We start from the raw sequence: 14,139 nt of genomic DNA on the forward strand, positions 1-14,139 counted from the left end.
AACTAAAGACTAACTAATACCATAACCATAATCAACCCAAAAACGTAGTCAAAGAACCAGGACCGTGACTCTCATGAACACTATGAAATAACTCCCTGCTTTCATTCAGGCCATATGCACATATTCACATTGCACTACTCAGTTTGCTTAGTTTCTAACATACAGCCTATTTTTAAAAAAATGTTTCTTTTCTTTGCATGCAGGGAGCAAAGTGTACTGGAGTCTAATTCCTTGTTCGCGTGTACAAACACGGCCAAATAAAGATGATTCTGATTCTGAAAGCAGAGGTTTGGCTTGCAACCACACACACACACACACACAGGGATTTTGCTTTTCAGGTTATCAGGCTAAATCACTATAGACTATAGATTCAAACAACATTTTCAACTACAGCAACAGGAAAGGCATGGGAGTGCAGGGATGACATTGAATCTGATCTGTGATGTGCCTAGGTCTCAAACTTGTGGATCTTATTTAACCTCTTAAGCCCCAAGCCTACCTGATCTCCTGCCTTTTGCCCCCATATCAGGGGGCGTTGGGGCTTAAGAGGTTAAATTGGTGTAAACAATCTGCGCTTTTAACAAAGACTCAAGGATTCAACTGGCTACCATGTATGTTTTTTTTCCCCCTATTTCTTCCCAGGTGAAGATGACGACGATGAGGAGTGTGGGGAGGAGAAGCTGCCCTCGTGTTTTGACTACGTCATGCATTTCCTCACTGTATTCTGGAAGGTTCTGTTCGCCTTCGTGCCGCCCACAGAGTATTGGAATGGCTGGGCCTGCTTTGTAGTCTCCATCTGCATGATCGGACTGCTCACCGCTATCATTGGTAAGACTTTAAATATCCTGAGGGATTGACAAGAGATACACAACAAATGATGGTTTGTTTAACAGCTGAACGCATCTGTTTTCTTCTAAGTATATGCTGTGAAGTATAGTGATGGAAATTATTCCTTTCCTATCCTTACAGGGGACCTGGCCTCTCACTTTGGATGCACAGTAGGCCTGAAAGACTCTGTCACAGCAGTAGTATTTGTTGCATTGGGAACCTCAGTACCAGGTAAGCGTGTGAGCACTTATCCTTTATGTTTATATACATGTATGTGTAGGCGTACATGAATCCATCACAGTACATGTTTTTGCCATCTACTGGACCTTGTGCCAGCTTTAATCAAATCCTGTTCTCTCTTTATATTTGCTATTTAGCTTTGTAAAGTCATTATGAGGAAAAGATCTTTGTTCATCAATGATCCACCTCAAGGAATATATATTGATATTTTCAGTTCTTTGCTCAATTTACTACACAAATCAACAAAAGCTACAGTGGAATGAATATCAAGGCACGCTATTAAAACTTCTCAAGTTCGAGAAACACTAAGTAACTAGTAATTCTTATAGATACAGTAGCAACTTTCATAAAGATGAGATATATTTCAGCGTGATCTGTTGCACTATAGACTACAAAGTATGCAGGGGATTTTTATGTTGGTTTATGGCAAATTATACAGTCTCAACTCAAATTCACTCATCCAGAAAAGAAATGTCATGGTTATTTAGTAACAGGGAATGGGACTTGGGTAATTATCCATTACTAGAAAATGATCGGCGTAATTCTGGCATCATGATAATATTCACTAAATTTGCTTTACACAAATAGCTTTGAAGAGCTTTTCCACATGAAAGCATCTTTGTATTGATGTTCATTAATATTATTTTTCTGCTATTACAAATCCAAAGAAAAACAACATAAAAGTAGATCAAAAGAACCTCAGAGCTCACATTTCCCGAGCTCTTATTCTCAGTGAACTTGTACCAGAACTAACCCAGTAGTTCTCAGCGTCTTGCCACAATATTTTTTGCATATGGGTCCCCGTTAGACAAAGCAGTGCAGTCTGCCGACAGCAACATGGCTCATCTTGCGTAAGTGTGAAGAATGACCAAATGCGATGGCTGGGTGATTATATGTTTTAACCTTGGTCCCCACATGCACACACAGACAAATATATCAGACATACAGTGTATACTTGACTGCTAGATGTATAAACTAGAACATGGAAAAACATAAACGACTGCGCGACTTGAGTAATAGACAAGCACACTCATCTATCTGAAAAACATTAAAGCTTGAAAGAGATTTTGCACACTTGTGTACACACAACCCCACACACAATGACTTGTACTGTGACCACCATGTGCTATTACCATAAGGCTATTTGTCATGTCAGGCTCAGGTGCTCCCTTGCCTCCCATTTAGGGAGCTTAGGGATAAAAAGCGTGTGCTCCATACTACTTTATACTCACACATATATACATACACACATAGTACATTAGCATATGGCTGTACATGTAATATATGCTCATACACTAAGAAAAATATGCACTTGATATCAGCTGAATTTATGGACACATAAACAGAGATGCTCAAGTCACAGTACTGCACACAATGTGTAGAGCTGCCGAATGAAAACAAAGTGGCTCAGCCTTTCTGAAGCTCTCAGCCTTATTAACAGAGCCTCCTGTGGCTTCACCACACATACGCGCACATACACACACACACAAAGAAACAGACCTCAGTTCTGTGGCTATTACAGTTAATAAAACCCATCCTGTGCTGTGGTTCTATGTCAGTTACCCTCGTTTATCACAGTTAGCCAGGCTAACCCACACATGGAGAAAGGGAGATGGAAAGAAAACAACTAAAGTGGTGCTGTTAGGAAAATTTGAAACTAAAGAAGCTCACATTTGTTTGTAGTTTGCGGGTATTCGGGTAAAATTTCAGGTAAAACTTTGTTGGTTCGTGATTTCACAGTACACTTGATGTGTGCAGTGTATTATCATGACTCCTAATGGCTTCAGAAATTTGATCCGAGCATATAAACTGAGGGATGCAGGGATTGCAGGGATTTAAAAGAGAAAAAAAAATAGACACATACAGAAGATAAAAGCATTGTGCAATAAATGTTGGTTCAGGACAGTGAAGCTGATAGTCATCATGTATCCTCACAATATTGTATCACAATAAATATGTCATGTAAGACATGATTTTTGAGTAAATAAATGTAAATAGATAAGATATTAATGATCAGTCACTGTAAAATACTCGAATACTCTTTGACCCTCTGTCAAAGTAACAAATTAATAAATATTCCTGAATGTTTTTCAATTAAACTAATAAGAGCTGCCACACATCAGTCTCCCAGCACTGTCCAGTTCAGAACAAAATATCTTTAAAAAGATTTTCAACTGGTTTATACCCCCTGAGTATTTATATACCCCTCTGTGTATTGTTCAGTATTTTGTGGACCAGTGATCTATAATAAGGAATCTCAAGAGGGCCAGATTTCCTTTGGATAGTCACGGTCCGCAGAGGATTAATGCTTCTGTTTTTATTCCTTTATTGCTAACACCATAAACATTCCAAATGCCAAGATTTTCCTGAGCATATTAGTTGCATGTTCTTCCATTTTAAGAGGCAATGGGGAAAAACAGGAACAGAGGGGAGAGGGGAAGAAGGAGGAGCATGACGTCAAAAAGAGAAGAGCGAGGCAGTGACTGATTGACAGAGAGGTAGTGGAAAAGGGCAAAAAGCTCTCCAGGGAGCCATAGTGTCACATAAGGAGCTTCAGAGTGGAACCTGTTTCACAGTAACACACACTCACGTCACTGCTGAACACGTACACACCCACGGACTCACCCACTCAATCAAGCTCACAAGCACTCTAAGACCATTTGATACACAGGCGTGCATGCCTTTGCCAGCTGGTAGAGACATGGCATCAGATTGGACCCAGGTGGCAAACTTCGCAAACACACAGAGACACAGTGTACATACAGTATGCGCTCTTAATACAGAAAACACACACACAAAGACAGGAACACACAGAGCGTTGACACACATCCATAAGCCCAGCAGACAGGTGTTAGTCTCTTTCACAGGCCAATTGTCATATCTATCACCGCCCTGTATCTACTTCTTGATCCTCCCATCATCCTCTTTTCCACAGCCAGGTTGGCTGCTGCTTCAAGTAATCCCTTCCTTCTCTTTTCATCTTTTGCTTTCTTCCGTAATCTCAGTTTTTGTCTCTTCTTGTTGTATCTGGCAGAGAAAGGCAAGATGACATGAATCACTAACAAAGAGAAGCTAGCCAGAAAAGAGTGCTAACTGACCATTTGGCTATTTGCTCACCAAACAGCCTATTGTTGAGATCTGGCAGAGTCACCGTTGCTCCTTTCAGTGCAGGAAGGAAGAGCATGACTTTGGAGCTGCTGTAGTTTGGCAAGCATTAGGCAGGGGAAATTTTTAGGACTACACAGCACATTGCTTCTTAGTCACCAGGCCAAAATCTGTTTGTTCCCCCTAACTGCAATTCAACTTTGTAAATTCTTGCTCTCGGAGCAAATCGTGCATATGCTGGCTGCTGTAGAAGAAACACTGCAATTGGATTAAAGATTGTGGCTCCTAATTTAAGGTTGCCTGTCTAAAAATAGAAAACAAGATTTATATAGTGCTCTGTATGTGGTCTGTATTAATAGCTATATACATTATGCATGCATGAAAAGTGTCCTTATCTGTCCATGCAGTCTTGTGTAACACAGAAATCACTGCAAATTTACCAGATCCTGAGTAATTTTCATAATTCACGGCGGGAAATTATCCCATTACAGCTGCTCAGTCATGTGAAAGTCGTAGAATGCACGATGCATAATTCAAATCGTCCAGTAACAGTCTTACTGGGTTTTCCAGCAGCAGCATGGCTGTTTGTTGGAGAAACATTGATTCTAACAGACCAATATCTTCACTGCAGTGTGACCAATGTTTCATCGTTTGTATTTTAAACCTTCTTTTCTTACCACTCTTAGATTATTCCTGTTTGTCAGTGGGAGCAATGGGATCTTGATTAATTCTGTGTTGCTGTGAAACGCAGAACCATACACTGATGGAAGTCAAACCGATTCCTTAGAAGAGCTACAAAGTCATCCATCTTTTTGTGCAGAAATCTTACCTTGTCCATGACGATAAAAGTGTAATCCAACTTATATCTCCTCTTTCCTCTCCTCATCTATCTTTTGCCTCCCCTCCTTGTACCTTTGGCATAGATATCCATTGTTGTTATTCTGGTTGAAAGTGGAAATAACATTAAAAAAAAAAAGTTCAAATACTCTATGATAACAAAGGCAACTGTTACAGGCTACAGGCACAGTTGGGGAATTTTGTGATTAGGCATGTCAGTCTGTTTGCAGTGTTAGACATTAAGTCAGTAACACTTAATTTACACTGAATGGAACATTTTGTTTTGTTTATTGCTTTATACTTTCACTCCACAAAAACGGTTGCATTCATTTCTTGGTGACTGAAGAAGAATAGGAAAGTCAAAGTTTTTAATAAGTCATCATCAGAATTAAGAGTGTTTTTTATCTTGCAATCAGCTGTATCTGATCTTTTTTTTTTCTTTCTCATTAACTTGAACATGAGAGATTGTAACAACGATCACCAGTTACTTTATGGCCAATGACAACTCTGTTTTTTTCTCTCTCTCTCTCTCTTCATCCAGACACATTTGCCAGTAAGGTAGCAGCTATCCAAGATCAGTATGCAGATGCATCCATTGGTAATGTGACAGGCTCCAATGCTGTCAATGTGTTTCTGGGCATTGGGGTAAGTCCAGCACATTTGATTAAAGATGTATTGATTGATAGCTATTTAGAGAAAATGCAGTAGTGCTTGTCATTTTGCTGTAGTATAAATTATTATGTTGTGCTTGGTATAAATGATAGGTTACTGCATGAGTCCTATTCTTTAATTCTGCATGAATGAGTGTGTGACTGACAAGTGGTATGGTCTGTCACACCCATCTGTCTCCTTTGGCAAAGTCTGTATTTGCTTTTGTTTCCTTTGTTGTACATGCTCACCGCGTCTCATGTTATTAAATTCAGTTTTGCTGCTGTTCAACAGGTGGCGTGGTCCATTGCTGCCATCTACCACAACAGCAGGGGTGAGGAGTTCAGGGTAGATCCTGGCACGCTGGCTTTCTCGGTCACACTCTTCACCATCTTTGCCTTTATCTGTGTCGCCATGCTGATGTACCGACGGCGACCAGACATTGGTGGAGAGCTGGGTGGGCCCCGGACTGCGAAGGCCCTTACCACCATGCTGTTCGTTAGCCTGTGGCTCCTCTACATCCTCTTCTCCTCACTGGAAGCCTACTGCCACATCCAGGGCTTCTAAGATGATAGGAGATGTTGAAGAGAAGGGTGGGACAAAGCAAGAAAACATGGAGGAAAAAACAAGGGGGAGGTGGATGAATGGATGAATTTGGATTTAGGAATTAAGGCTGTCTCGTTGTTCTAGAAGTCCCCCCTTCAGCAATAGATTTAATGATAGATGAATGGATGGATGTACAGATGAAGGAGTGCACATTTAAACAGATAAAGACAGAATGGAAAGAGGTACAGATGCATGGAAGGATAACAAAAAACATGAGATTAATAGGAAGCGAAATTATCCAGAACGGTGGAAGCTTAATGAGAAAAGGAAAAAAATCAAAGCGTCTCACTCTAAAAGTGCAAACCAATCAAGTCATCTTATTAAACGTGTCCCAACTGGCTCGACCTTATAGAATTACAATGAATTTAAACACTTGGACTGAGGTTAAAACAGAGGTACGCACCATAAAAGCTCCTATTGAGAACGAGTGGTTTCAGCAGGAGCCCTCTTTCAGTGTAGTGCATCGTATCCAAACACTGTAACAGGCAGGAGTGAGACAGACAAAGAAAGAATAACTTTATCAGTATGTGCATGCATGACCAGACAATACTGAAAACATAATCAGAAGAAACCGGATACATTGCCACAATTGTTTCATGACAACTAACTGTGTGTGTGCTGGTGTGTAACAGTGGGTGTCCCTGCTTGTGTGTTGTGGGAAGATGGTCAAGTACTGTGAAAAAAACCGCCTCTCGTCTTGCTCTCACTGCGTGAGGCGAGATATGCTTTCGTGTTCGAGGTCTTTTTCACTCTCGCTCTCCCAGCCTGTAGAAATGCCGAGTATGACTTTCGCAGGAGAGCAAATTCAGTGAGATGAAATGTTTTAAGCGTCACTGAGGTTCGAATTGTAAATATAAAGAGCTGATCGTACATTACAGCTTCACGGTTTTCCTTCTGAATGTCTCGGTTACGCCATGCGCTCCTGATCGGACCCTCTTTCTGTTGCTTTATACTGTAAATGTAAAAGAATTAAGGACTAATTTGAACCAAGAAGTGGTTAGTGTGCTTTTACCTTTAATAAGGTCATGTCTGAGAAGACGAAATGGCCACTCTACCGTCGAAAACTGTTAGAAACTATTATCACTGCATAAATATCTAGGTATTTTTGATTTTACTATGGAACCACCTGGTGTTCCACCTGTGGGATTGCCGCCATCATTTCTGAATCATAACTTTTAAATAGCCTGAAAATTCTAGCTAGCACCCATTATAGGCCTTCTTTTCCTTCATTTTCTGCCACTTGGTTTACTTAACAGCTTCAGTCATTATCTCTGTGCATCGCCAACCTGGCTGGTCGCTGGACCAATCAAAATCTTCAAGGGCTTTGTAATAACCACTAATCCCTAACCCTGACCCTTGATTTATAATGTTTCACATAGATTGGTCGTTAAGGGGAATATTTAACAGGCGCTTATATTGGTAAACCTTACACATTGACTTCTCAGTTAAAAGAGCTTTGCTTCAAACTAGCGCAGGGCTACATGAGATAATAGCTGCACGTCTTTGTTATGTTACCACACCAGGCATCAAGAATTTCCTAGATATTGTAAAAGCAACCTGCTGCTTCTAAGTACTCATTCAGACAAGGCTTCAACTTTTCATTCCAAAAAACACTACTAGTCAAAAACATTTTACTCATAATATGTCTGGATGACGAAGGCCTTAACCTAAAGAAAGCAATTACCATCTGGCTTTGTCATATTTCTTTATTCAAAGGTAAGTTGCTTTCAAACAAATAACCTTAATGTGATCTGTGGGATTTACTCATTCTTGTTGAACTTGACACATTAGTTCAGCTGCCAGTTTTCAGTCTTAACACAAAAGCCATCAGATAAAGGGATAGCTGAAAATGATTTTCTGTTGGGCAGGACGTCAGCGTAGAGGACGGGGTAAATGTGGACATGTAACACAGGTTACATCTAATCTCAGACAGCCTGTGTTTGACAAGCTCACACCGCTTTCAGGGCAATAACAGAAAGCTAACAGGGATACAGTTACAACACTTGTCCCCACAAATCTCCTCCTGCTGTGGAGTATATAGCCCAGTGTTTTAATTCTCAGTAGCCAGGTTACCATGGTAGTCCACCCTGGTTAAAAGCTAATTAACTCCTAAAGTCTATAATCTCTCTTTGTGACATGGGCACAAACAGTCTCTGTTATTCTATTATATATGTAGCATACTTTTGTTAGTTTAACAATGTAAACTGATCTTAAATTATTACCACTGGTCTGTGTGCATGATGTGACAGGGGCCCACTTGGACTTATTTATCATCCTAATAGTGTGCTAGTAGCTTAAAAGGACACCGGGGCATATGAAACACTACGTCTACTGCGTGCAGACCAAACTAACTGCCAGATCGTAAGACTCACAAACTAAAATTCCAAAACACTAAATGTCTGGAAATCTTCTGCTTTCTGTAATTCAGTATTAGACAGACAACAAATCGATCCCAAAACCTCGAACACCAAGGGCCCAGAATTATGTACATTTTAAAGCCTGTCTCGACTGTCAGAGAAGTTTAGACTTCAGACTGTTAACTATTGCAACATTCAGCTAAACTCACAAAGATCTCAGCATACACGTAACTTACAGTATATGTAGGCATAATAAAAGTCCATAAGTCCAGAATTCCTCTGCTTCTAATGTGTTTTTTACTTGATGTATATGATAAATTGTATTTATAATGTCATCTGTAAAAGTAAGTAGTCCGGACTAGATGTAATCCATTTTAAACTTGGCAGGATTCTTGTAAAAGGCAGATTTTAACCCCTGAGAAAGTAGACCTGGGCTGGCTTAGATTGGATGAGTTTGGCAAATCCAGATAATTGCAACAATATAAATACTCTGAATATAGCTTTTGAAAAAATTATTAATTACACAACAACACTAGGATGAAAATTTGAGAAGACAGTGCTACAGAAACATGGCTTTGCTGCTGCAGTTTTGTTTGTTGTACAGTTTGAAAACTACTAAGAAAAGACATTTGGTGTATATGTCGTTTGATAGCTGCAGTATAATGAGATATTGCATTACTTGCATTTGTCAAACTCAGCACAATCTGTGGCTCATCATTAGAGTAGCTGTTCTTAAGTGAAGGCCTTGGAGTGGCAGTTTACCCCTGTTTTGCCAAAGGGAAAACTTTATATCAGATATTAATGTTTGCAGTCCAATCTGTAAGGGGTTTTCTAACCAATGGATCTTTCTTAAAACACCAAATATAATTCATATTTCATTAGTAATCTGAAAAGCATTAAAAAAGGCTTGATGTTGTTTTAACAGAACTCAAATCTTTTTATTTAAATTTGTATGTATTTGTCTCTTCACTGGCACGAGCTGAGGGTTTATACACTGTAAAAAAACTAAATTATGCTAGCTTGCTTTTAAAAAAAAAAGAAGGAATAACGATATTAAAGCTGTATGCATCACTTTTTGAGTACCTTCAGTAGGTATTGTCTTTGATATTGCTAAATCATGTTGGAATTACTTAAAATGTGCCAGCTGCCTAATATTTTGAGGTGAACTCTAGCGTGAGCAGGAATCAAATGCTTGCAAAAATGCAGTTTCGTGCATTAAATTTATGGCTTGTATTTTTTTTTTTTTTAAATGCTAAAAGTTTTCTTTTATGGGAATTTAGCTCTTTTGCTGCACTGGCTTTGCTGCACTGGCGTTGCTGCACCGTCTCTCTGGGTGTATTCACTTTGGCTTAAGAGCTAGTCTGACATGAACCTTATTGGCAGATTAATGACAGCTGTTCAGAGTTTGAAACAAGGCTGGAAACTAAACATTGTTAGCTGTTGTTTAGCTAAAGACTTTTCTTGGCTGTACATCATCAAATATTAACTTTCTGGTTGAAGTTAACTTTTTTTTTCTATCTGCAACTAGCAACTTTCCTGCAAAGACTGTAAAGCAATTTGTTCCAGCTCAAGTCACAATAACGCTTGAGTCCAGCTTCGTGCTTTGGTTTGAAATTCTGCATTTTAAAGGGTCAAAAGTTAGCCAGGTCATCACTGTATATATTAACACTAACAGCTAGTAAGGAGTAGAAAAATGAGCTGTAGATTGCATTTGTTTTAACTTTTGTTCTTCTGTGGTGGGGTTTGAAACAGAATTGGGCAGGTTTTTAAATGACGGACAAGCATTGCACTGGTTCTTGTCGCTTATGTGAAACGGCTACTACGTTGGTTCATTTACAGAGTTGCTTCTGATGTAAACAACAGAGATTGTGTTTTCTGTCTCTGATTTACACAATAATAATGATGTACCTGATGTAAAAATACAGTGGTGTTGAATCAGTTGTAAACCATTAACAATGTTGATTCTAATGTGGGTTCTAAAGGGTTGACGATATGTTTGTGTTGCCATATTCACTTTTTAACTGACTGTCTGTCTGACAGACCGAGGAATAAATAACAGCAACATCGGACAGACAAAATGAGCAAAAGGAAGGACAAACGCCCCTACTGGTACAAGCGGAGCAATATTTGCTACAGAGAAAAAAATGTACCGCTGGAAACAAAGGCTACCAGAGCTATTCTCTACCTTAAAATGCAACATTTAACATGTAGAAAAAAGGTTGGTGATGTAGAGAAGAAGAAAGAAAAAGAAGATGACACGAAAGAAGATGAAAATAATAATAATAATTAAAAAATGAAGTTACAGCCATATGTTGATTTCTGGGTCAGAGAGACTGATGTGGACTTCTCCTGCCCAGCATGTGTATTGTTATGGTGTCTTTATCTGTCCCTGTGTCTCTCCACCCTCTTTCTCTATCTTGCTTTCTCAATCTCACTGCTGCCAAAGTAACCAAAACAGGCAGTTCTCCTTTTGTTCCGTATCTTCTTCCCAGCTCCCGTTCTACCCTCTGTCTCCCTATGCCATGTTTTCCATATTTTGGAATGTCAATGTGCTACTTGTTGACACTGTGCATGAATGATAACATGTCTGTATATAGTTATAGAGAATTGTATCCCATTTCCTTAGTGTTGACTAAAAAAGGTTTGAATGTTGTACAGATTCAGGTTTTCCTTTTTTTCTGTTCAGTTACATTTTGTAATGTATGTAGAGCTTAACAACATTTTGTTTTAATTTAAACAAAGATGCGATGACTCTTTTTTTTTTTTTTTTTTTGGAGTAACTTGCACATTACTAATGAATTCATCAAGTTTTTTTTTAAAAAAAGGCAATATCTGCTGTTATTGAATGAGAGATGAGATCTTAAAGAAGTTATGTATCTTAAATAAGTAATCTATATGGGAGCTGCATGGGTTATTTGTACAAAAAAAGAGACACTGCTTGCTACTTCTAATACCGTGGCTGTATTCTCCGACAGAGGATGAGGAATACTGTATGTATATCTAAAGGTTATTTTGTCATTAAAGAAATAATAATAATAATAATGTGTATATACTGTACAGTGTTATAAGTGAGGTGGACTATACGACCATCACACTAACCATAGAGAATTAATTCTACATATTTATTTAAAGGAAACAACAACACTCGCTACACTCAAGAATGACATATATTGCCTTTTTGGAGAAGTTGTAGTTTGCTTAGAGCTTATTTCTCTATCGCTGCCTCACTCTGCCCTCCCATGCATCCTCTTTCTTCATTCTTGGTTGGTTATTTTTTTTCCTTCCATCTGCTTCTATTTACTTTTGTTTTGGCGTTGGAGGCTTTTGAGATTGCCTTTTGTCAGTGATTGTTGTTGTTTGATTCAGACAGCGTTATGTTTTTAGTTTGTCTTTTTGACTCGTGTCTCACTTATGGTTGCTTTTTATGCCCCCTAAATCATTATCTCTAGAACTGCTTCTATTCACCAACATCCAAGTATAGTTATGAATATCTGCCTGTGTCTGCATCTGATTTAGTCTCTCAACGGATAATTTGTTTGTATTTAAATCACCATCTGTTTTCCGAGCTGTCGATCATTTATCTTGGTTGCTGAATAATTCTCTTTTCGTTTTTCTTTCCTAAATTCTTCCTTTGTGCCAACAAATTCTGGTTTTTATTTCTTCACTCCTTCCTTTCATTCATCTTCTCTTTCTTTCTCTGTCCTCTTTGCACTTTCGGGGTGTTTCAGGGTTTTTTGTGTTTGTCACTTTGATTTGATGTGGGGGTTTTTCTTTTCTTAATGGAACAGTAACTTTAATAATCATGTTTGTAATAATTTTTAAGATTTGTTTTCTTTTTGCCGCTGTTTCTCTGTGTGTGCGTGTATTAATTTTCTTTTCTTTTTTAAATTAATTTCTGGTCAAGACCAAATGATAGGAGGAAAGTTGTTGTATGTGTGTTGCCACTAACTGTGACTGCTCTCCATGGTACATGGTAATTCTGATAAAACCAGTAAAATAAAGTTTGGGATACCCTGTTTCAGAGACCTTGTGAGTGCACTGCCTTTCTACAGTGTGTGTTTGTGAGCATGTGTGTTTTGTGTTACATCCTGTCTGTATTTAAAAGCTTTAGTATCAAACATATTTATTATGCAGTTTCTATTATTAGCTACATATTCAATAAGTAAATAGAAGCTGGAGCCAGCTTGTCTGTGTGTCTCTTGTACACTTGAACATCCATATATATAAATGCTAAATAAGAGGGGCCCTAGGATGGAGCCTTTGGGGACCCCACATGTGATTTCTATATTTTGTGATGAGAATTGGCTTATTGACACATAGAAGTTCCTGTTGTTAAGGTAGGATTTGAACCAGTCGCGTGCCGTACCAGAGAGTCCGACCCAGCTCTCGAGACGTTCCAGTAATATGTCATGATCAACGGTGTCAAACGCCACACTAAGGTCCAATAGTACCAATACTGTGGATTTTAATAACTAAATAATTAATTTGGATTAAAATAAAAATCTACCAGTGGATAGACTGTTATTGAGACTACCTTATATAAATTTTATGCAGTACAGATAGAACATCTGTCCTTTAGAGTATAAAAATGTTCTAAATTCACATTTGCACTGGTCTTTTTTAATTATCTGACAAATTATGTCCCCTGCTGTGTAATTTATAGTAGTTATAGACTTTATATACAGTACTCTGCAAAAATCTTGAGTCACCACTCATTTGTTTATATATAGCTTGGAAAAGAGGGAAATTTGCAAATAATTTGCACATATAAATGGGAAATTTGTATATTAGTATATTTCTAATGAGGTTTGACCAACACAATTCACTTTTGCTTCTTGGAAGCAAAGCACAAAGAGCTGAAGGTTGGCTTGTGACTTTTGCAATGAAGTAAAATACTGGTATAGCCTTGAGATGACTGTTGCTTGGTAGTTTATAAATAAAATTCAACCAGATTTCATTGAATTGAATCGTGACATCCCCCTCTGGTTAGTGACATCCCACTATTAAGCTTCAATCTGCCATTACCATTGATGTGAAACCGGACATGAGGATCTAACTGAGAAACAAAGGGATACTGTATGCTTATAGGCTAAATCACACAGTAATGTTTGATTAACAGTCCTTCAAAATGGAATTAAACTTTATTGTCATTGCACATGTCACAAGTACAAGGCAACAAAATGCAGTTTGCATCCATCCAGAAAGTGCTTTTGCAATAATATAGATATCTTATCTTATCTTATGTGGATCTATACAGCTGTAAGGAAGAAGCTGTTCCAGTACCTGGTGGTCTTAGTCCGGATGCTCCCAGAGGGCAGGAGAGTCCGTGTGCTGGGTGACTGGGGTCTTTGATGATTCTCCCAGCCCTTTTCAGACACCTCTTCCTCCAGATGTCTTGTATGGCAGGAAGTGGTGCTCCAGCGATGCGCTGTGCAGTTTTCAAAACCCTCTGCAACGCTAGAGCAGCTCCCACACCAGACTGTTATACAGTTGGTCAGGATGCTCTCGATGGTGCAGC

At 38.7% G+C, this 14,139-nt stretch overlaps 1 protein-coding gene across 1 annotated transcript in view; it reads left to right on the top strand.

The window, feature by feature from the left end:
* Positions 1 to 12,646, top strand: part of LOC102313542 (sodium/calcium exchanger 1) — a 50,857-nt gene extending 38,211 nt beyond the window's left edge. Inside the window, exons 5-9 of the mRNA XM_042214110.1 lie at positions 204 to 287; positions 643 to 828; positions 970 to 1,059; positions 5,552 to 5,655; positions 5,953 to 12,646. Of these exons, the coding sequence (XP_042070044.1) occupies positions 204 to 287; positions 643 to 828; positions 970 to 1,059; positions 5,552 to 5,655; positions 5,953 to 6,225 (737 nt within the window). The 3' untranslated portion in view covers positions 6,226 to 12,646. The remainder of the gene's footprint in view (positions 1 to 203; positions 288 to 642; positions 829 to 969; positions 1,060 to 5,551; positions 5,656 to 5,952) is intronic.
* The last annotated feature ends 1,493 nt before the right edge of the window (positions 12,647 to 14,139 follow it).

The sequence above is a fragment of the Haplochromis burtoni genome, unplaced genomic scaffold (assembly GCF_018398535.1).
Source record: "Haplochromis burtoni strain Fernald_Lab_line unplaced genomic scaffold, NCSU_Asbu1 Contig_518, whole genome shotgun sequence".
NCBI classification, from domain to species: Eukaryota; Metazoa; Chordata; class Actinopteri; order Cichliformes; family Cichlidae; genus Haplochromis; species Haplochromis burtoni.